Source organism: Caretta caretta, chromosome 2, assembly GCF_965140235.1.
Source record: "Caretta caretta isolate rCarCar2 chromosome 2, rCarCar1.hap1, whole genome shotgun sequence".
Taxonomy (NCBI): domain Eukaryota; kingdom Metazoa; phylum Chordata; order Testudines; family Cheloniidae; genus Caretta; species Caretta caretta.
The window spans coordinates 231,047,594-231,071,366 of record NC_134207.1 but is presented as its reverse complement, the minus strand read 5'-3'; the positions used below and the strand labels follow the sequence as shown (position 1 = coordinate 231,071,366).

Below are 23,773 nucleotides of genomic sequence, written 5' to 3'. Positions count from 1 at the left end.
ATTCAGAATATAATGGGAATGGAACAATGACACACACTGTTATTTGGAGTACTGTGTTCAATTTTGGTCACTTCTGTGGAATTTTTGTGATGCATGAGACAAATTTTAAGTTAACTTATTTAACTAGCAAGTAAACACAAGTTTGATGCTCTGTAATTAGCCTGACTGCATGATGCTGCATTCATGCCACTGGCTCCTGTCTTTGTGAATGAGAGAACAGGTGAATCAACAGGAAGTAAGGGTCTGTATAGTATCTTTGTAGGATGCACAGTAACTTCAAACGTGAACTTCCTGCCAAAGATTAACTCTTTAAAGACAATATGATATAGTGATATCTTCCTGTGGTAGAGATAGGAAAGAGCCACAGAAGGGCAATGAATATTTTTAGAAAATGTTTCTTCACACAGAAGTCAGTGGACAATCAGCCCAAAGAATTCACTGCTGCAATGTATCACAGTCAAATACTGTAACAGAATTTTAAAAAGGGACTTTATAACATTGTGACCAATAACAACATGCTAAAATTACTTCAATATTACAAACACGAGTAGAAGGCCTTGGCAGCAGGATATGGGTCCTGTCTGTGGCAGTGCAAAGGTGTGAGAGACTATAAGAGGTCACTGTAAAAGCAAACAGCACTGGCCAAAGGGGTGTGGCCAGAAAGGGCACTGAATCAGCAACCCTGGCAGAGTACTGAATAAAACACTAACAGGAATTAAAGTCAACTTCTTTGGGGGAATCCTGACCAGACATGAAAGCACTGAAACACCACCCACTAACCAAAGAGTGACTATATGGGTGGTTTTTGGTATAGAAGGGTGTACTTTACCTCACCTTATATCATATTTACAGAATTCAAGCTGAGGTTGGTAGAGAGGAAATTTGTTACTAATTCAATGTAGAGAATTGTACCACTGGAGAGGTTAATTTCCGATTGGGTTCTTCTTCCTTACTCAGGAGCAATAGATACTAATCACTCCTCAGAGACAGGACCAGTAGTCAGCGGGACTGCTATGAGTACCCGCATAGCCCCACAGTATGCCAATATTTTTATGGCTGACTTAGAACAACGCTTCCTCAGCTCTCATCCCCTAACGCCCCTACTCTACTTCCGCTACACTGATGACATCTTTATCATGTGCACCCATGGGAAGGAGGCCCTTGAGGAATTCCACCAGGATTTCAACAATTTCCACTCCACCATCAATCTCAGTCTGAACCAGTCCACGCAAGAGGTCCACTTCCTAGACACTACAGTGCTAATAAGCGATGGTCACATAAACACCACCCTATACTGGAAACCAACTGACTGCTATACTTACCTACATGCCTCCAGCTTTCATCCAGACCACATCACATGATCCATTGTCTACATCAAGCTCTAAGATACAACTGCATTTGCTCCAATCCCTCAGACAGAGACAAACATCTACAGGATTTCTATCAAGCATTCTTACAACTGCTATACCCACCTGCTGAAGTGAAGGAACAGATTGACAGAGCCAGAAGGGTACCCAGAAGTCACTTACTACAAGACAGGCCCAACGAAGAAAGTAACAGAACACCACTAGCCATCACCTACAGACCCCAACTAAAACCTCTCCAATGCATCATCAAGGATCTACAACCTATCCTGAAGGGCGATCCCTCACTCTCACAGACCTTGGGAGACAGGCCAGTCCTCGCTTTCAGACAGCCCCCAACCGGAAGCAAATACTCACCAGCAACTACACACCACACAACAAAAACACCAACCCAGGAACCAAACCCTGCAACAAACCCCGGTGCCAACTCTGTCCACATGTGAAGTCAATTAAAACTGAAATTGCAGTTTTGTATGACAGTATTAGTTACAATCCCATTTTGTGGGTGTATGTGAAAAATGCTGAAGTGTTGCCATGATTCTGTTCCTCAAAATTCTTAATGCAAATCCCTTTGTGTCACTGAAGATATTACATAGGATAAATTATAGAGGATTTCAGACAAGATTTTTTTCTTCATCGTGCACCCTTTGAATCTGAATTATTCCCTTTTATTTGTGTTTCATGTTTCACGGGAAAATTAATCATTAATCACCAATGTAAAATGGACTAAAATCTCTATTTATTGTTCCCTTTCCCTAATCTCTGTCTAGCTTTCTGTCTATCCATTGAGAATTCCTTTGGGGATGACTGTTCCATGAATGCTGGGAAAAGCACCTACCCTCCTCATAGATACTACCATTAATAACAACAACTGAATTCCTTGTCTCTCCGCAAGAGTGAAATTCGGATGATTTCAAAGAAGCTCGAGATGTTTTTACACATGTACAGATGAATTGTTCCAATCATTTTTATGCTGACTCCCAGCTTTTCTGCCTCTTCCACAGTTAATGACAATTTCACAGGAGGCAGATCACTTCAGCAGTCAACCATGAGAGAAAAGAAGCAATTTTGCAAAAGCATAGCAGTTATGCTTACAACTAGCCTGGACAAAAAATCATTATACAATAACAACAGTGCATAAACACCTCCCATTTACTGCTATCCTGCAGCCTCAATAAACAGAAATTTGTTTATTAAGACTACTGCACCAGTGAGTAATAGGAATTGTTGTGCCCTGTCACAAGTGTCCAATTTTGGGGGCTCTTGGGAAGATCACCTTGGGGCAAAAACACCCTGGGGCACACTGCCAGGGAGCTGGGGACTTAGATTCAGGAAATAGATTCAGAAGAGAGCAACAGAAGCCTGTACCAGGTGGCTTCCCAGAGAAAGTTTTAAAATTATTTACTTCAGATGTTGACCTTCCACATTTTTTTCTTGCAAGAAAGGGAGAAAGAAGGAAGATTTGTGGGTATGAAACTTCCTTTGTGCCTGTGTAAAAGTTTTCCAAAAACTGATTGGGAGAAAGGATAGACCAATGGCACAGACAACGTGATTAGATAGTCACTTGGGAGGCTAGCATAAGCATATTGATAGTTATTACATTGTTTATTTACTGTCTAATTTCTTATAACTATATATTTAAATGCTATCTATGATATAATATAATTAACTGAAATCAATGAAGGTACTCCAGGAAAAAAAAATAGGGCCAAGGAATTTTTTCACAAGCATTAGAGAGAAGTAACTGTTGGCTGCTAAATCAGAACCAATCCCTATAGTGTGAGGACAGTGAATCCCTGCAGAGATTACATAATTGAACGTGCAGATTGCAGAACTAGATTTGTTTTAAAGCCAACAAAAGTGATACAATCATCAGAGAACATCATCATTTTCTTTTCAAATGTTATGCACTTGAAAACAGAATGTGCAAGAGATCATATACAATGAGCACAATATTTCCAGGAAGCTATAAATCCTGTTGCATTGTTCCATTTTGGTAATATTTGTACAGTGCTTTGAAAATGTAAAGTGCTATGTTGATGTTAAGGGCTATTATTGTTATTATTATTAATAAAATAGTGAAAACAGCTGCAAGTTTTACTTACTTCTTTAACATGGAGAAAATCTTTTGCTTCAAATGAGATGGCCATGCCTGGAACTGGGACATCATCATCATGTCCTGCACTATAGCCGACATTTGTCCGGACTGCAAATGCAACAGGTTTTGTCTGCAGGGTAAAAGGTAAGCAGATTTTGAACATTTTCTTTCTCAATCCTATAGAGTCAGATATAGAGATATTGATATATCTTCCTGGAAGTTAATTCTCCCAATTAACACAGCAAAAACCACATGCCATAAAACTTATGAAATATAAGAACTGCTCTACTCAAAATATTTTTTGTTCACAATGTGACTATAACAGGTATATTCTAACAATTTCACTTGAGAAAAACAGCTGACATTCAGTTTCAAAGCAATAGAATCGTTAGTAATGTTCATGCAGAAATATAATTTGAATTTTCTAAAATGACTAGTGATTTTGGGCATCCAGAAACTGAAGCACCTGAAGTAGCTTGTCGCTACTGAAATCTTAGGTCAAAATGTCCATTTACAGCATACATTAGGTACTTAAAAGCTCACCATCACGGTATTACATTGAGAATTACATGACCCCAAGACTTTTCCATCTATTAAATAGCCCAGCACTCTTCTCTTGGTGCTTAAAGTAGCTTAAAGTGTTTCCTACACTGAAAAGTACCTGTATAAAAACAGCATTCTGAAGTTCCATGTTTATTTTATCTCAATTGTTACATATTTTCTCATTTTATGAATGAAAGGATGTATTTTTAGCCACTAGTACTGCAGACTCACTCTGGATCTCAAAGTTCATTTTAGCTAATGCATTAACACCACTAAAACATTCTTCAGTCTAGTTCTGCCCTCACTTACAAGAGGGTTGCAAATTTAACCATGATCAGAAGTTGATTGCAGTTGGAACTCTCTCATAGCTGTGTTGGCTTTGCAGTGCAAAAAGGAGAAAATACTAGAGAAAACTTATTTTAAAGTGAGCAGATCTGCAGTCTACACTTACGCTATTATGCGTTATGCTTATGTATAATATTATGCATTAAAATATTTTTGAGATGAAATGCCCTTAAATATGCAAAGAGGGTTTGATTCTATGCTCTGTGGCAAATTGCCGGCACTGCTATGATGAGTCCTGCACTTTCTCTTCTTGTGCGGGGGGAGGGTTCAGGGAGCCGTTTCTCGCCCCTGATCTGGGGTATTAACTGTCCCACTAGTATCCCAAAGAAGGGGAGTGGAGAGGGAGGGACTCGGGCCCGCCCTCTACTCTGGTTCCCAACCCAGGGGCCCTAGGGATAGCGGCAAACCACTTGAACTAGCGATTCCTTCCCCTGAGCTACTTCCCCCTCCGGCCCTTCAGTTTGTGGGGCTTCCTGCACTCTCTCTGCTTGGGCCAGGTTTCTCCCAACCCCTTGTGTATGTGGAGTCCCTCTGCTCTGCACAAGCCGGGTTTCCCTTTACCTAGGGCAGTGGTTCCCAAACTTGTTCCACTGCCTGTGCAGGGAAAGCCCCTGGCGGGCCGGGCCAGTTTGTTTGCCTGCCGCGTCCGCAGGTTCGGCCAATCGCGGCTCCCAGTGGCCGCAGTTCGCTGCTCCAGGCCAATGGGAGCTGCCGGAAGCAGCGCAGGCCGAGGAATGTACTGGCCGCCACTTAGGGTCTTGGTCTTCTGGCCTGCCACAGCACTTATCCAAACTCTGCTCTCCTTCAAACTGCTCTCTGCTCCAACACCAAACCACTCTGCTCCAACTGTCTGATTGAAGCAGGGGTTTTTTTATCAGGTGACTGACTTCAGGTGCTCTAATTAATCTATAACAACCTCTCTTCCCTCTACAGGGAATAAGGCTCTCATCATCCTGGGGCTTACATATATCCCCTCTATCACACTCCTGATGCCCTCTGGCCATGCTGTATCACAGCTCATTTAAGTCAATGGTACAGGATCAGGCCTAGAGAGCACATCTGTTGAGTAAGAAGGTGCCAACTTTACTAGTCACTTCCCAGAGTAAAACCATACTTTAAGGTTAGTGGTACAGTGAGACTAAGTGACAAAATATAACAACCATTGTTAACAAACAATTAAATGTAAGAAAACCTATGTAAATGCAACATTAATGTACACATTTTAAAAACCCAAGTCATGAAAGTAAAAAATGTGGATTCCCAAAGCAATGTTAAAGCAAACATTATCCAGGTAGTAGAAACTCATTCGTGTTAATGACTACTCCTGGGGGAGTTCTGTGTCCCTGCATGTGTGCAGAATTCATGTACCCCACAGTTTTCTTTGCTTCTCCACAGAAAAATGACTTCTGATGGGGAAGCAAAGGGAAGCTGCAAGAGCAGTCACACATCCCTCCCTGACAGCATAGGCAGGTCATTTCAGGGATCCGGACCAGCCAGTAGAGACGAAAATCATAGGACGGGGGGCTGGGCAGTCATGCATGCGAGAGAGAGAGACACACACAGACACTCTGTCCTTCTCGCTTGCTATTGTTGCATGCTTGGCATGGAGGGGCAGAGCTTAGGCTTGGGACAGGCTCTGTCCCTTCAGGTAGAGCAGAATGTATCAGCCTGCCTGCTTAGAGAGTTGTTCCCATTGTCTTTGTGAATTCCCCCAGGAGTATAAAATAGGTGTAAAAGTTTTAAGGCTCCTTTACATTGCCAGACTGGCGAAAAGGACAGTATGGCCTTATAAATGCTTATAGTGCTTTAGTGATTAGAACTGGTCTAAATTTTTGGACTGAAAAAGTTTCCTATCAAAATGTGCTCCATGAACTGTTTGCTACTGACCTTTCTGGAGATGGTCAGGAGCCAATATAAATCGTGAATTTATTCCCCAGCCCTCACTTGCTCTTCTGTTGCCTATGATGTAACACTGAACATATGGCTGCATATATTTGTTGACTAACAACTAGAAATAAAGGACCAAACTTAGCTACATTACTATTAGACAAAGGAGGTTTAGGGATTTCCTCCAATGCTCCCCACTCCCATTCGCCATTCATTGCATTGTAGTTTAAATAAATTATCTAAATAATTGAAACCAGCAGGATTGTGTTGCATTATTTTTACAAATAAAATATGCAGAATTTTGCAGAATTTTTTTTTTGGTGCAGAATTCCCACAGAAGTATAATTCAACACAGAGTATAGACTTTTCTGATTTTGTAAGTAAATGAACAAATAACATATACAATCAAAGAAATGGCATAATAAAATAATTAGTTTATTTAATTTTACAGGTGCAGCTTACTTTTGATTATTTTTGATAATGCATAGTTTACTTATAGATGGTCTGTAGGCTGCTGTGTAATTCACTAAATAATAATTGTGGGTTTCATTTAAATTCCTCCAAATTATTATCCAAAATCTAAGCTTTAATCTAAAAAGGGGAGGGAAAAAGAGCCAGATCCTTGGGGTCAGGTCAAACTATGCTTGTTGCAAGACCCAGGGTGATTCTGCCTTGATCCTTGACCCAACCAGAGCCCTAACCAGAGCCCTGAATAATTTAGAACAGCCTAAATTATGCCACCTACAGCAGTCTCCTAGGGCCTGTTCTGCTGGCTTAGAATCCTTGTAGCGCAGGGTACATTGGAGTCCACCTCCTGCTGCTCCAGACCATGGTTTTGGGCCACTCAGAAATTCCCCTGATATCAGGAGTCCCCAAAAGCCCTGATAGGCCAGCTCTCTGTTCCCTTAGTGCTGCAGATCTGCCTCAAACTCCCTAGTCCTCCTAGTTGCTAAAATAGTTTCAAAGTGTGAACTGGAGATAACTGATGCCCTATCCATCTTAATAGAGTATTAACACATCTGTGTGACAGTTTCAATGTCAGCATTAACTATCTCACTGCTGATTGTTTTAGCAGAAGCACAAAGTAAATATGACTTATAGACACTTCTAGATTTGGAGACAAGAATTGGGGTAAGTTAAAGCGAGTAGCTAATTGCTGTAAAGTGTTGCTAGGGTGATGGATGAACAATTCAACACACTGCATCCCAAGTACAAAGATACCACTGTCTCTGCCCAAAAAAGAGAAGGGAAAAAAGGCAAAGCATCCTAACCCCACAGCACAAGCGTCAGCTGCCTGAAACCAAAATCACCTGATACTTTTACCTGGATACCAAAAAGCCCCTAGTGCCATATCCAGGTTTTCCCTGCCATATTGTACTATCGCTTTACGTATTAGTACTGGCATTGCAGCAGTATAAAATAATAGGATTTAATATAAAAATAAATAAACAATACTTGGTATAGATATTATTCTATGTTGTTTGGATTGGAAAGGGAGGTGGGCCATAAGGGGGAGAAGGCCTGGATTTGTGCTGGGGGTGGCCCACCTTGATTATCATGCGCATTGTGGGGAGAGTGGTCACTTTGGATGAGCTATTGCCAGCGGGATAGTGAGTTTGTGTGTGTGGTTTTTGGGAGGGGAGTGGGGGGGTGAGAGAACCTGGATTTGTGCAGGAAATGGCCCAACTTGATTGTCATGCACATTGTGTGGAGAGTTGTCACTTTGGATGGGCTATCACCAGCAGGAGAGTGAATTTGTGTGGGGGGGTGGAGGGTGAGAAAACCTGGATTTGTGCTGGAAATGGCCCAACTTGATGATCACTTTAGATAAGCTATTACCAGCAGGACAGTGGGGTGGGAGGAGGTATTGTTTCATATTCTCTGTGTGTATATAAAGTCTGCTGCAGTTTCCACGGTATGCATCCGATGAAGTGAGCTGTAGCTCACGAAAGCTCATGCTCAAATAAATTGGTTAGTCTCTAAGGTGCCTTTTCTTTTTAAGGGGGAGAAGGGTCTCTGCTGCTTAATGTAGGCCTAATGTGCTGCATAGGCTGTGGGGTACATGATGTTTGCAAGAGTAATGGAGTCTCAGTAATATAATGCTTCACTGCAGGCCTTAGCTATGGTATCTTTGCTGAGAAGTGGAGTAAAACAGATGTTTCTTTTTGTGAGAATTACTGGTTTGCACATCAGCAAAGTGGCAATTAGGGGGACTGTACTGTGCTTATGTAGTATTTTCAATTATTTGTAAATTAAAATGTAAAAGTTCAAAGTAGCAGAGTTACCATGGAAACTTTATTTCAGGTCTTAGAACATAAGAACAGCCATACTCGGTCAGACCAAAGGTCCATCCAGCCCAGTATCCTGTCTACCGACAGTGGCTAATGCCAGGTGCCCCAGAGGGAGTGAACCTAACAGGTAATGATCAAGTGATCTCTCTCCCGCCAATCATCTCCACCCTCTGACAAACAGAGGCTAAGGATTCCATTCCTTACCTATCCTGGCTAATAGCCATTAATGGACTTAACCTCCATGCATTTATCCAGTTCTCTTTTAAACCCTGTTATAGTCCTAGCCTTCAGAATCTCCTCGGGCAAGGAGTTCCACAGGTTGACTGTGCGCTGAGTGAAGAAGAACTTCCTTTTATTTGTTTTAAACCTGTTGCCCATTAATTTCATTTGGTGGCCCCTAGTTCTTATACTATGGGAACAAGTAAATAACTTTTCCTTATTCACTTTCTCCACACCACTCATGATTTTATATACCTCTATCATATCCCCCCTTAGTCTCCTCTTTTCCAAGCTGAAAAGTCCTAGCCTCTTTAATCTCGCCTCATATGGGACCTGTTCCAGCCCCCTAATCATTTTAGTTGCCCTTCTCTGAACCTTTTCTAATGCCACTATATCTTTTTTGAGAGGAGGGGACCACATCTGTATGCAGTATTCAAGATGTGGGCGTACCATGGATTTACATAAGGGCAATAAGATATTCTCCGTCTTATTCTCTATCCCTTTTTTAATGATTCCTAATATCCCATTTGACTGCCGCTGCACACTGCGTGGACGTCTTCAGAGAACTATCCATGATGGCTCCAAGATCTTTTTCCTGATTAGTTGTAGCTAAATTAGCCCCCCATCATATTGTATGTATAGCTGGGGTTATTTTTTCCAATGTGCATTACTTTATATTTATTCACATTAAATTTCATTTGCCATTTTGTTGCCCGATCACTTAGTTTTGTGAGAGAGTCTTGTACGTTTAAGATCTCAGTCGTACTGTTGCAATAATGTAGAATTTTAAAATTTAATTTTCCAAAGGAAAAAAATGGCACCTTTATGTGATCTTAATGTAACTGCAATAGCACAACTTATCTAAATGGGCATCCTGGAAAGAGTTTTGCAGTTGGAAGGACGAAACCGTGAGCTTCTTTACGGGGATGGGGTGCCAGGATTGTTTCTATAGCTGGGTTTTAATAGGGAGTTCCGCTGGCAGTAAATATAGGAAGTGGGGTCATCGGTTGGGATTTATGTCAATGTGCAGTATAATGATGCATATGTATAGTAGGAGTTAAAGTGAGATCATTAGACTCAATAATTAAAGCAAAATTTGTGCATACTGGGGCTCAAAGAAAGGCCTCTGCTGGACTCCTCCTGATGCTACCTTTACAATAAATGGGAAACCAGCAGTTGCTGCCTGGATGTGTACAGTCATTGGAAGGCTGAAATTGGTACCACTTAAATATGTGCATACTTGAACTGGTAAGGAAAATGATTACTATCAGGCTGCTTGAAGAAGTACTACTCAACATAGTTAAGGGTTATGATACCTAACGCTTAATAATTTCTTGACACATTTTCCCCCAAACTTCACAAAGTGACTATAAATCATAGAAGACGTAGCTGTATGCCAAGTTTGAAGTTTTAAAAATTAGCTATTTCAATCATCCGAGTGAAGACGGTGAATGATTATTTGAGCATGATCCTCATATTAGTCATTTTCATGAGGCTATAACACAAAGCCACATGGGGTATGTTGAAAATACAGTCTAGATAACACAGCCTATTGGCATGTACTCATATTCATTGTGAAACTAACTTACATTTTCTTTGGAACAGACCTCACAAATGATGGGACCTTAGCCAAAGACAAGAATATGTAGCCCATTTTTACAGACCCATTAGCACTCTATGAAGATCAGAATTTACCATCTAGGGACAGTATCAGCATTCCTCTTACCCATACCAGTAGCAGTTCTTCCTTACTCATGCCAACAGTATGTGAAAGTAGTTGCAACAGTTGCCCAAAATAGTTCATTCGGCTGTTAAAGCAAATTACAACCTTCCACAATAGCAACAAATGAATAATGCATCAACTCTTGTATAATCACTTCCTCACTCTTGTGGTTGAACCAGCCACATGGAGTGAAAGACTAGCAAACGATATTCCCTTTTACTCTATCATTTAGGTATTATTTCTCCTTATCAGATATTTGGAAATATTCCAACTAGTTGACTTGGGATGACAAGTCCAAATGTGGGGACAAGACAGCTAGGGTAAAGAGATTCCACTGTCTTTCCCTATATTGTAAAAGGAAGTTGTGAAGTTATGCATGAGTAGGTGTGAAAATAATTGGTTGAAACTTCAGGTTTCACTTAAACGGTAAAAAGTTTTTTATGTAACTTGCACTTGCTTCACTGGATTCAATGTAAAAGTCAAACAAGAAGTATGCCTATGAGATTTGAAAACAGGCATGTGTTCAAAGAAGTGCACAAAACCACTATGAAATTCTGATCTTTTGCACTTTCATGATCCATTTTTATAACTCAGATGACTAATTCAGGCCTCTTATTGCATTAATTCCTACCAGCCCACCTTCTCAATCCTTATCTCTCTTTCTGTAGCTCTACTTGTCTGTATGATTCTTTTGTTGCCCTGCACCTTCCAAGTAGCAATTCTGCTAATAACTGAGGAACACTTTGGATTCTTCGAATCTACCATTTTAAAAGTTGGCACGTTTAGGTCAAATTGGAGATGGAAAAAAACCAGGTGTAGGGTCAGAACTACCTAACACCTGTTTTTTTCCATGTCACTCCAATTTGACCTAAATGTGCCAACTTTTAAAATGGTAGATTCGAAGAATCCAAAATGTTCCTCAGTTATTCTTTCAATCACAGCTAATGATATAAAACTAAAATTGTACTTTCAACTACTGGTCTTTCAAGGCCACATGCCCCAGAAAGTACTGTGAAATGACTGGAGACTAACCCAGTTTATTTGTTTAACTTTTCTTTCCTGGAATAAGTCTGAATTGCTATATCCAATATAGCTTATATCATTCCCAGTCTATATCCTTTACACTCTACAGAATGGAACCTGTTGATCTTTTGAAGGAATCTGATTCCAAAAGGGACAAACATAGGAAGAGATATTCAACAGCAAAGGGCTAATATATAAATACATATGCCTTTTCTGATGGTGAGCATTTTAAGAATTATGTACAGCACCCTAGTTCATGTGCCTTTTTTTCTCTTTTTTCTTCTCTGTCAACAAGCTGCCAGAAATCACTAATTAACTTGACAATCATACAACAATAAAATCATTAAACATATCTTTTGCATTCCTTTGTCTGTCACAAAAGAAAAAGGAATTTAAGATGAGCCCTCAGCACTCAAGGATCAGTTTGGAATGAAACGCAAACAAATATCAGTCTGTTTCTTAAAACCCAATATGCTTGTTGAAATAGCCACTTGTAACTATCGAATCAGTTTTACAAGGTATTGTCTAAGATGTGAGAATATTTCCTTTTTTGAAACATCAATAATATGTTAGAGTTATAAACACTAATTATCTAAGATACGGTTCTGAAAAAAACTATAAAAAGAAAAATGGTCTCTTTCCTTAATTAATAGAAACACCCCCCATCACTAATACTAGGACAGCATATGTAGCATGTGAACATTTTCCTGTTGATTCCTGCTTGTTCATTGTGAGAACTTCTGCATAAGTCAATTTATGGCCTGATTCTGTCACGCTTGCTCATGCTAAGTAGCATCTTCTTCAGAAAGCAGTCCATTGAGATCAAGGGGACTAGCCACAGAGTAAGTCTTTACTCAGTGTAAGCAAGGGTGGCAAAATCAGGCCCTTTAATGGTGCCTGGATTTCACTCTTAATATTTAACTGACTAATACCCAGGAACAGTGGTTCTCAACCAAGGTACATGTACCCCCGATGATACGCAGGTTTTCCAAGAAGTACATCAACTCATCTAGATATTTGCCTAGTTTTACAACAGGCTACAGCAAAAGCACTAGCGAAGTCAGTACAAACTAAAATTTCATACAGACTATAACTTGTTTATACTGCTCTATGTACTATAAATTGAAATGTAAGTACAATATTTATATTCAACTTGATTTATTGTATAATTATATGATAAAAATTAGAAAGTAAGCAATTTTTCAGTAATAATGTGCTGTGACACTTTTGAATTTTTATATCTGATTTTGTAAGCAAGTAGTTTTTAAGTGAGGTGAAACTTGGGGGTATACAAGACAAATCATACTCCTGAAAGGGGTACAGTAGTCTGGAAAGGTTGAGAACCACTGTCCTGGAATATCAAAAGGATTTCTGGCTCTTGATTAACCATCAGCAGAACTTGCTGTTTGTCTTTTGTACCACCACAAAAGCTGCATCAAAGATGTAGCATCAGCAAGGAAGACAGCAGTTGGAGGGCATAGACCACCATGAAGGAGGATTTAAAACAGATCAGCTATGTCAAAATAAAAAGTATATTCTTCCTGGTCTAGACTTTTCCCCATGAGAAGATCGATGGTAGAGGATCTACAATTGTCTGATAATTTAGGGTCTGATTTAATTCCTATTGAAGGAAACTAAAGGACTTGGATCAAGAGCCCAGTGAAGAAAGAGGAGGCTATAAACACTAACAAAAGGAAAGTGATGCATCGTAATTACATCCACTATTTAATATGAAGTATTGGATTACAACGTGATATCCTAGAAGACAGTTTTTCAATGATACTGATGAATTTAAAAACACTCATACATCTTCTCCTTTATTGTCTAGCTGAGAGGCAATTGACATGAACTGGTTGCTTTGCAGCAGTAGAAGTAAAAAGAAAAACGTGCAATAACTGTGGTTCTTTGAGATGTGTCTCCCTATGGGTACTCCACTCAAAGTGCACTTGTGCCCCTTGCATCTTTCATCAGAGATTTCTCATAGCACTATCTGTTTGGCCCACACATGTGTGCCAGTCAGCTTTGTGCCCTGTGCCATTGTTATATAGCACTGTGCATGCAAACTGCCCTCAGTTCTTTCTCTATTGCAAAGCCCTATTCCAGAGAACTCCAGAGCAGAAGGAGGGTTGGTAGTGGAGAACTCATAGGGACACACATCTTGAAGAACCACAGTTACTGCATAGGGTAAGTAACCATTTCTTCCTCTTCTTTGAATAGTGTCCCTATGGGTACTCCACTCTACATGACTATCAATCAGTTCCCTCTAAGCTGAGTGGGCTCTGGAGTTGAGTCCTGTACAGAAGAGAGTACAGCCGAGCCAAACACAGTATCAAAAGCAGAGCCGTGAGTTATTTCATAGTGTTCAAAAAAGGTCTGTACAGAAGGCTAAGAAATGGCTTTACATATTTCAACAATGGCACATTTTTGAGAAATGCCATTGAGGTGGAAATGGACCTTGTAGAGTGAGTTCTTACTAAAGAAGCTTGAATATTAGAAGATTCATAGCAAGAATTAATGTAGATGGATATCCACTTAGAAAGTCTTTGATTAGAGATTGCAGACCCTTTTGATCCATCTGTGAGCAAACAATTTGGGGGTCTTTCTGAAGAGTTTAGTCCTTTCCAGATAGAAGGCCAGAGCTCTCCTGATGTCAAGGGTGTGCAACCTTGCCTCTTGTTTAATGAGGTGACGTTTAGGGTTGAAGATTGGCAGATGAATGGGTTGGCTAATATGAAACTCAGAGGAAACTTTAGGTAAAAGTTTGGGGCATAGTCACAATGTGATTTTGTCCTTAATAAATACTGTGAATGGGGAACATGCCATAACGGTCCCTATTTCCCCAATCCAACACACTAAGTTGAGGGTTATCAGGAATGCTGTTTTCATTGATAAATGGAGGAGTGAACAGGTAGCCACCACTTCAAATGGTGGTCTTGTAAGGCATTTAAGAACCAGATTGAGGTCCCAAACCAGAATAGGATGCTTGACTGGCAGAAAAAGATTTCTGAGCCCCCTGAGGAACTCCTGTCGTTTGATGGGCAAAAACAGAATAATCCTCTGTTGGAGAATGGAAAGCCATGATGGCTGCCATGTGGATGCTAATGGAACTCAGTGATAGCCCCAACTTTTTAATGTTAGGATATGGTCCAATATATCTGGCAGCAATGACGTAGTCGGTGGAATATGTTTGAGGTCACACCAACAGACAAATCGTGTCCATTTTTGAGAATATGTGTGGCAAGTAGACTGTTTCCTGCTGTATTAGTACTTTTTACCTCTTCTGAGCAGGTTGTCTCTAATCCTGTGAACTACTGATACCCCCTCTCCCCGTGCTTTGAGTTAAAGCACTCTAGACTGAGGTGAAAGATCTTCCTGCCTTTCTGGGAGAGGAGAAGCCTGGAGAGTGATCTGGTGTATCAGGTAAGGAAATCATGTTTGTCTGGGCCAGGTCAGAATTATTAGGATGACTCTGGCTTTGCTCTTTTTTATTTTGAGTAGAACTTTGGCTATTAGAAGAGCTGGAGGGAATGTGTACAGTAGATCCGACAACCAATGAAGGTGAAAGGCATCCCCCAGGGATTGGTGACCCAGAGCAAAGCTGGGCACATCTCTTGTTGTTCACCACAGTGATAAAGTCTCCCTGGGGTTGCCCCATTGCTGGAATATGTTGTGTAACACATTGGAATTAATTTTCCATTTGTGGTCTTGGAAGAAGTGCCCACTGAGTAGCAAAAATATGTTGGAGCCAAGCAGTGGTGAACTGGACATCTCAGATACAGCCAGGTCTCAGGGAAGATGAAACTCCTGTGGTACCAAGCATGCCATGGTTTCCACTGAGGTAATAGTGGCCAAGGGAGCTGACAATATCATGAGTCTTGGCTGCTCTGAGGGCAGTGCAGTCAGAGCCTGAACGGGCTTCTTCAGTATCAAGGAAGCAGAGGAATAACTCTTCTTGCAACCTGGATCCGGTGACAGTACCAATGATCTCTCCAGGCCCGAGGTTTTGCTGTCTTTTGGTCTCGTGGTGCACTTTGTACCTGAGGAACCAGGAGTCTCATGGGTACTGGACTGGAGAGCAGATGGTGCTGAAGTACCTGAAGACATGAACAACCTGTGCTTTTTTGAGGTAGATTCCCTACCTGGTGAACTTGGGACATGGTCTTTGGAAGACTTTTGAGAGGAGTTTTGGGTCTTCCTCTTAGATGCCCTTAGAGTATAGCTCAGAGATAGTGGAGGAAGCAGACTTGCTCAGAAAACAATGTACTGGGGAAGACGGGAGTGTCCCCTTCCCTGGGTCAGAAGCCAGGGCAGCGAGCTCTCCATAAGGACACAAAGTTTGATCTCCCTGTTTTTTATGGTTCTAGACTTCAATGCCAGACAGAAGCTACACTTCTGGGATTCCCTGCAATTCCCTGAGGCAATGGGAGTGCCAGTCATTTACTGGGATTGCCTCCTGGTACGACAGCCAAGAGAATCTGAGCACCATCATTGCCAGGAGGCGTTGGAGATAGATCAGTCACATGCTTCAGATGGAAACTGATTACATCACCAGAGTAGCAATAAGATGGACACCTGAATGCAAGTGAAAACGAGGCCGCCCAAAAACAACATGGCAAAGAGCTGTGGAAGCCAAGCAGAAAAACCTGGGGCACAGCTGGGGAACCATTGAAAGACTTGCCAGAAACAGACAGGAGTGGAGGAGCTTCGTCGCTGCCCTCAACGCCAGAGGCATAATAGGAACATGATAATGATGATGACAATGACAACAGACAATATTTGAAACCAGGAGAACCAGGCATAACCCCGCAGTGAATAAGAATATCTACTAACTAATGTATATCTATATAATACATATGAAAATTTTAATACGATTTTTTATATATACTAGGAAGCTAAAGCTCCTCTATTTACTAACTAATTACACTAATATTAAGAACTACTATAAACTAGCTACTAGAATAAAAACTGGGACACATTGAGATAATTTCAATGGGGAGAACTGTCAGAGCCCCGTCTCAGGCCAAGGTGGTTGAGAAGGATACAGAAGGACCTAGACAAATTGGAGGATTGGGCCAAAAGAAATCTGATGAGGTTCAATAAGGATAAGTGCAGGGTCCTGCACTTAGGACGGAAGAACCCAATGCACAGCTACAGACTAGGGACCGAATGGCTAGGCAGCAGTTCTGCGGAAAAGGACCTAGGGGTGACAGTGGACGAGAAGCTGGATATGAGTCAGCAGTGTGCCCTTGTTGCCAAGAAGGCCAATGGCATCTTGGGATGTATAAGTAGGGGCATAGCGAGCAGATCGAGGGATGTGATCGTTCCCCTCTATTCGACATTGGTGAGGCCTCATCTGGAGTACTGTGTCCAGTTTTGGGCCCCACACTTCAAGAAGGATGTGGATAAATTGGAGAGAGTCCAGCGAAGGGCAACAAAAATGATTAGGGGTCTGGAACACATGACTTATGAGGAGAGGCTGAGGGAGCTGGGATTGTTTAGCCTGCAGAAGAGAAGAATGAGGGGGGATTTGATAGCTGCTTTCAACTACCTGAAAGGGGGTTCCAAAGAGGATGGCTCTAGACTGTTCTCAATGGTATCAGATGACAGAACGAGGAGTAATGGTCTCAAGTTGCAGTGGGGGAGGTTTAGGTTGGATATTAGGAAAAACTTTTTCACTAAGAGGGTGGTGAAACACTGGAATGCGTTACCTAGGGAGGTGGTAGAATCTCCTTCCTTAGAGGTTTTTAAGGTCAGGCTTGACAAAGCCCTGGCTGGGATGATTTAACTGGGAATTGGTCCTGCTTCGAGCAGGGGGTTGGACTAGATGACCTTCTGGGGTCCCTTCCAACCCTGATATTCTATGATTCTAAGGAACTGAGGGCAGTTCGCCCACACAGTGCTATATAACAGTGGCATGAGGCTGACTGGCACATATGTATGAGCTGAACAGTTGCTGCTATGAGAAATCTCTGATCAAAGGTGCAGAGAACACAAGCACGCCTTGAGTGGAGCACCCATAGGGATACTACTTGAAAGAATAGCAACTTACCTTTTTGTAACTGTTGTTCTTCCAGATGTGTTGTATATGTCCACTACACGGGGTGCCTCATGCCCTGGTGCTAGAGATGTTTCCCTAGTGGTAGCCTTAGGGGTGATCCTGCCCATTACCAAGTTCCACATGCTGTGAAGTGAGCACATAGAGTGGAATCACCCCTCCCTCAGTTCCTTCTTTTCATCTGTGGTTGGTAGTCAGAGCCTCGGTGTTCCTACTAAACTACTTACCTAGTGATACTCATTTCGCTTAAAATTTGTTTTTTTGTTTCTCATTTTATTGTTTCATTATTTTTTTAGTATTATTTCTTTAGATTATTTTAGCTTTCATGTAAAAATCTATGTAGCAGGGCCTCCAGGCCCTGCCTCGTACTGGGAGGGCCTATGCTAAGGTGCCCAGGGTTTAAACCTTGCGCAGGCCACAGAAAACCTATGCCCATTAGTGACCATCATTTGTGTGGTCTCAAGTCCCTAGGTGAGGGTCATGTTGGAGACAGGTACTCCATTTGTTATGGTTTTAAGACCAGGACAAAGAAATTGAAGGAGCAGTATCTTAACTACATCCTAATGAAGGCAGCCTTGAGATGGTCTCGGAATCCCCTTGGCCATTGAAGGAAAGCTCGTCAGTGACCCCTTTTCAAATGCTCCCCCAGTATTACAAGCAGAGTGGAGCTGGAAGAGATCCCCATCACAAGAACCATCTTCTTTGAGGTCTAGGGTTACTGAACAGTCCCACCCTAAGAAGAATATGAAAAACTTAGTACCTGGTCCCTAAAAAAGGTGTGTATTAACCACTGAAAAGTAGAAGATTAGAACGGAAGTATCTCATCCATTACTTTAGTTGTTACTAATATGGTATTAGGATACACATATTTGACCACATTCTCCATTACATTGGTTTTATGCCAGTGGAACTGCACCGAAATCCACTAAGTTACACCAGGATAGCACCAGAAAGTACTGGACTAGAGAATCAGGCCCATTCAGTTTTACTTTTCCAGTTCTCTTAACAATAATATCTACCTGTAATATAACATTTTTTCAGACAGATTCCAAACTGCTTTACAAATCCCCACTTTTGACTTAGGTAATATGCATGTGTGATGGGGCTCCTGCCCCACACTCAGCTCTAAGGGATTAATAGAGCCCTTGGGATGCTGTGCAAGAGGCAGCCAATCAGAGAGGCACTGTGAGGAGCAGCCAATCAGGGCCGGGCTGGCCCATATAAGAAGGGCTGCAGAGCAGAGCAGTTTCAGTCATTCCCTGAAGCTTGAGGAGGGAGGAGGACTGGTTGCCTTGCAGGCCGGATGCAGCAAGCACCCTGGACAGAGCAATGCTGCAGGCAGAGATCGAGGGAGCTAAAGGCATCTGCAGGCTGAGGCCCAGGCCCTGAGGCAAGGGCAAAGGTGGGGCCATGGGGAAGTGGCCCAGGGAGATCTACAAGGGAGTTGGTGGGGATGCAGCAAGTGGTGGCTATTTACAGGGTCCCTGGGCTGGGACCTCGGGTAGTGGATGGGCCTGCCCACCCCCCCTTCACCACTGAGGAAGTGGCCAGACATTGGGCTGAGGGAAGTGGCTGGACAGCCGACTGCAAGTCCCCTGGAATGGGGGAGCACAGAGTGTGGCACAGCCAAAGGACTGTGTCATAAAGAGGATGACAAGGTCCTACAGCAGAAGTGATGGTGGCAAGATGGCACCAGAAGAGGGTGCACTGGCTAGCAGAGCTGATCCCTGGGACATCCAGCAGGGGGCCACCGCAGTGGTGAGTCACACCCCATCACAGCATGTAAGACAAAGAAATTACTCAGCAGGAAAAGCAGCATTATTTTGTCCTTAAAGTTTACCCTCTGTCTCCCCAAAAGCCATTCGTATAGCACTTTCTCTGAACATCTGTGCTAAGGAACAGGCAAGTAGAACTGGAGTCAACCATTTGTTGCTGAGAGACTAGGCAATTCTCTGTAACAAACAATATCTTTTTACAAACACAATAGTGAAAAAATAAGTGAAATAATATAATTTTTTGTGGGTACTTTGAGCAATTAGTACTTTGAGCTATTAAATGCTTTCTTACATGTGATTCAAGTACAGTAAAATATCTTTGACACTAACCTCCTTGGTAGCACATCAGTGACTAAGTGTTGCACAGTAAATTTAGAATTATTTACTTGCATCTCATTTAAGAACAACATTTACGCATAACTTAGGTACTCTGTTAGTAGAACATTTTCAGCATGGAAAAAGGTTACTTCACTTTTCATTTTTCAGCACTGTATTTGTAAAAAGGAGATTACTTTTTGTGCATCTGGCAAACAATGTAACAGCTGATAATATTGTATAGTGTGTGCACATAGCACATTGCATTAAGCCCCATGTTAGCCACATCTGGCTGAATACGCAGGTTTAACTTTGCAAGTTTAATTCTGACATGATCATGACCTCTAGGAAACAGGCCTCTATTAAACATAAAATAGTTACTTTCTTGGTGTCCTCCCAGTCATTTTAAGACTTGGATGTAGAATTGTTTGTGCTCTGTAGGTTATACCATCACAATAATCTCTCTTCTCAAACTTTTTTATTTTGTTTTAAACCATACACTATAAAGATGTCTTGGATTATTTCTTTATTAACAGAAAAATATTCAAAATATTAGTTGAATTCTCTTTGGCTCTGTATTAGAGCAACACAGAATAAGAGATGGCCAAATTCTACTTTCCATTATATGTATGTAAATCCAGAGTCTAAACTGATTAGATTAACACTGGCACAAAATGAGCATAAAATCTTGCCCCATTACCAAAAGTGTAGAGGGTCCTGCTCGAAGTAAAGTTGTTTTGGTTCCACTTTACAGGCAGCAAGGAGGCTAGATTTCACATTCCCAAACAGAGGTGTGCACCTCCACTGTCTTGCAGATCCCAAAATCCCCAGAGCTTCACTCTAGGGCTATATCTCCACGGCACACCACTACTAAAGTGAAGCATGATCTTTAGCTTGGCTCTACTTTCATGCTTTCTGGCTTGCCCAGGCCTATCAGAGAGCCACATGGTCCCTGGTCCTATTGCATAGGAGAACAACCCACTCATAGGGTTGCCAACTTTCTAATGGCACAAAATTGAACACCCCGCCCCTGCCCCTTCTCTGAGGTCCTGCCCCCGCTTGCTCCATCCCCCACATCCTCCATTGCTTGTTCTCCCCCCCCCACCTCTCTTTCACCAGGCTGGGGCAAGGGTTTGGGGTGTGTGTGTGGGGGGAGGTGATGACTTCAGCTGGGGGTGCAGGCTCTGGCTTGGGTCTCGGGTGTTAGGGGTGTGTGGGCTCCAGGAGGGGGCTTGGGTGTTGCGGGGGTGTGGGCTCCAGGAGGGAGTTTGGGTGCAGGAGGGGACTCCGGGCTGGGGCATGGGGTTGGGGTGCGGGGTCCTGGCAGCACTTACTGTGGCTCCTAGGAAGTGGCTGCCAGGTCCTTGCTACCCCAGACGCATTGGCAGCCAGGGAGGCTCCACGCACTGCTCTCGTGCCTGCAGCTCCCATTGGTTGTGGTTCCCAGCCAATGGGAGCTACAGAGCCAGCACTCGGGGCGGGGACAGCACAGGGAGTTTCCCTGGCCGTGCCTCCGCTTAGGGGCCGCAAGGACTTGGCAGCCGCTTCCAGAAGCCACGTGGACCTCATGTAACGGCCTTGTTGGCACTGCTGACCGGAGCCGCCAGGGTCCCTTTTCAACCGGGCATTCCAGTCAAAAACCGGACACCTGCCAACCCTACCCACTCAAGGGCCAGAGATGATTACAGTCTCTGTGCCCAGGAGAATGCGAGATCTGGTCTTTCTGTATACTTTAATGGGACAGAAGGAGAAGAGGCCATGTATCTACACACTCTCATGCACTGAACATCCTAAACTGACACACAGTGAGGAGAGACTGACTAGCTCTATAATAGAAATATTTACCATAAAAATGGCCATATTACTCAGACTGAGCATTAAAACAGGTTAGAATAAAAAATACTTGCTAAGCATTAGTAGACTACCGATCAATATCCATATATATCCCCGGGTACGCTTCCAAGTGGCCTTTATGGCCAGGAATATTCCAGAGTCTCTGCTTGCATGAGTCACTGTGTCAGTGCCACCATGTTTCTAGAGTGAGGAAAATATGTGTGTGTCCACTTCACAGAGACCAAACCGAGTATATGATACTACTACTCTAATTATCCCTAGACTGCAGTTGGCATTTGCTTAAAAAGCAAGTTATTTAACATGGAGCTATGTACAGGAGAAAGAGCAGTCCTATATGCAATGAATTCAGCAATTCATAATCAGTGGCTATTGTAAAAATACCTCACAGTAAGAGTAACATTCTGATTAAGTTATAAATTACCATTTTGTAAAAATAAAATACATAAAAATCTGACTGTCCTGAATTTACAAATGGTCTCTTTATGTAGACTAGCTGCGGCAATGCCTTTTTACATACCATTATCCATTTCACAGCAGAAAATGGAGAAATAACTACGGGTACACTGCCAAATCCTGAGTAATAATTCATCATTAAATAGCACAGCACACAATATGTCATTCACTTCTGTTAAAAATTAGTTTTTTCAAAAGAAGTTTTACTGAACAGTCATTGTAAGAAAGGATCTGAAAGCAAGCACAGAAATATTAAGGAGAAATCAAAACCAAGCACTAACCTAGGCAGGCATGCATGTTATCTCTTTTCTAAAACATTTATTCTCTGGTACAAAAATGCTCAGATGAGTGTCCTGCTCACCCATATTGTAGTAGTGAAAGAGTACTATAGGATGACTAACCACTAACTCATGCTGCACTATCACCACTAAGTTACTGCCCTGGACATACTTCTTAGCAATGCTCTAAAGATTTCTTATTAAAGGGCAACAACATCTCACTTGTCAGGTAGAGGAGAAAATTAAAAGTAATTCCAAAGGAGATAAATTCAGCAGCTAAAAATTCTCTTCAGTTTACTTCTCCATCAGGGCAGTTCCTGTGGAACTTTGAGTAGGAAATAAAGAAACATTTGACTGCAAAAATTCATTTAATATTTTTGTGATCAAAATTCAAAACTCTAATTCACTTATGAAGGTCAAACACTGATTTCTTCACAGATAAAACATAAGTCCCTGAGTTTAACATTTTAAAAGATAGAGCCATGATATTCAACATTGTTGCTTTTTGTAATTTATGATACTAACGGGGTAAAGTACAATATATCATATTTTCATGCAATTGCTTACCTTATTATGGTAAAAATAGTATGCCAATATATCATGCCAAATAATTGTCTTTCACTCTCTTTTAATCCATGTATAATTTAAATACACAACATCTAGCATTTCACTCTGTATTCTACAATTCTAAAATTAGAAAGGGTCAGAGAAGTTAAGTACTTTCTGTTCATTTTCTAAATCTCTCTGAAAATGTGATGACAGTTTAGCACTCAGTTAATCCATAGTTTGGACTACAAGGACAGATGCTACCAGATGTTAAACAGTTTTCCATTTGATCTTTTTAAGAGAAATGCTGTCATTTGACAAGGGATCTCCTTATCTTTAGAATGTATATATGCTAACAAAAAAAATCACAACAGAAAACACTAAAAGTCAGATTTTTAAATAGAGGTCTGTGCACAAAATGGGTGAGCAATTACCATACCATCAGTGTAAGTAGGGGGGGAAAAATTACATAAGGGATCATTGCGATCATCTAGTCTGACCTCTTGTGTAATAGAACTTTCAAAATAATTCTTACAACATATCTTTTAGAAACACTTCCTATCTTGATTTTAAAATGGTCAGTGATGGAGAATCCACCACGACCTTTGGTAAGTTGTTCCAATGATTTTCCTCGCTCATAAAAATGTATGCCTTATTTTCAGTCTGAACATGTCTACTTTCAACTTCCAACCATTGGGTCATGTTATCCCTTTCTCTGATAGACTGAAGAGCCCCTTATCAAATATTTGTTCCCCATGTAGGTACTTACAGACTGTAATCAAGTTACCCCTTAACTTTCCATTTGTTAAGCTAAATAGATTGAATTCTTTGAATCTACCATTATAAGGCATGTTTTCTAATACTTTAATCATTCTTGCAGATCTTCTCTGAACCCCTCCAATCTATCAACATCCTTCTTGAATTGTGGACACCAGAACTGGACACACAGTATTTCAGCAGTAGTCACACCAGTGCCAAGTATAGAGTTAAAACACTCTTTTTGC

At 41.6% G+C, this 23,773-nt stretch overlaps 1 protein-coding gene across 9 annotated transcripts in view; it reads right to left on the bottom strand.

The window, feature by feature from the left end:
* The window catches only part of CACNB2 (calcium voltage-gated channel auxiliary subunit beta 2), a 444,228-nt gene that overhangs the window by 97,859 nt on the left and 322,596 nt on the right, over window positions 1–23,773 (bottom strand). For all 9 annotated transcript variants that reach the window (XM_048837994.2, XM_075125898.1, XM_048837988.2 and 6 more), the window contains one exon: window positions 3,470–3,592. In XM_048837994.2, coding sequence (XP_048693951.1) covers window positions 3,470–3,592 — 123 coding nt within the window. The remainder of the gene's footprint in view (window positions 1–3,469; window positions 3,593–23,773) is intronic.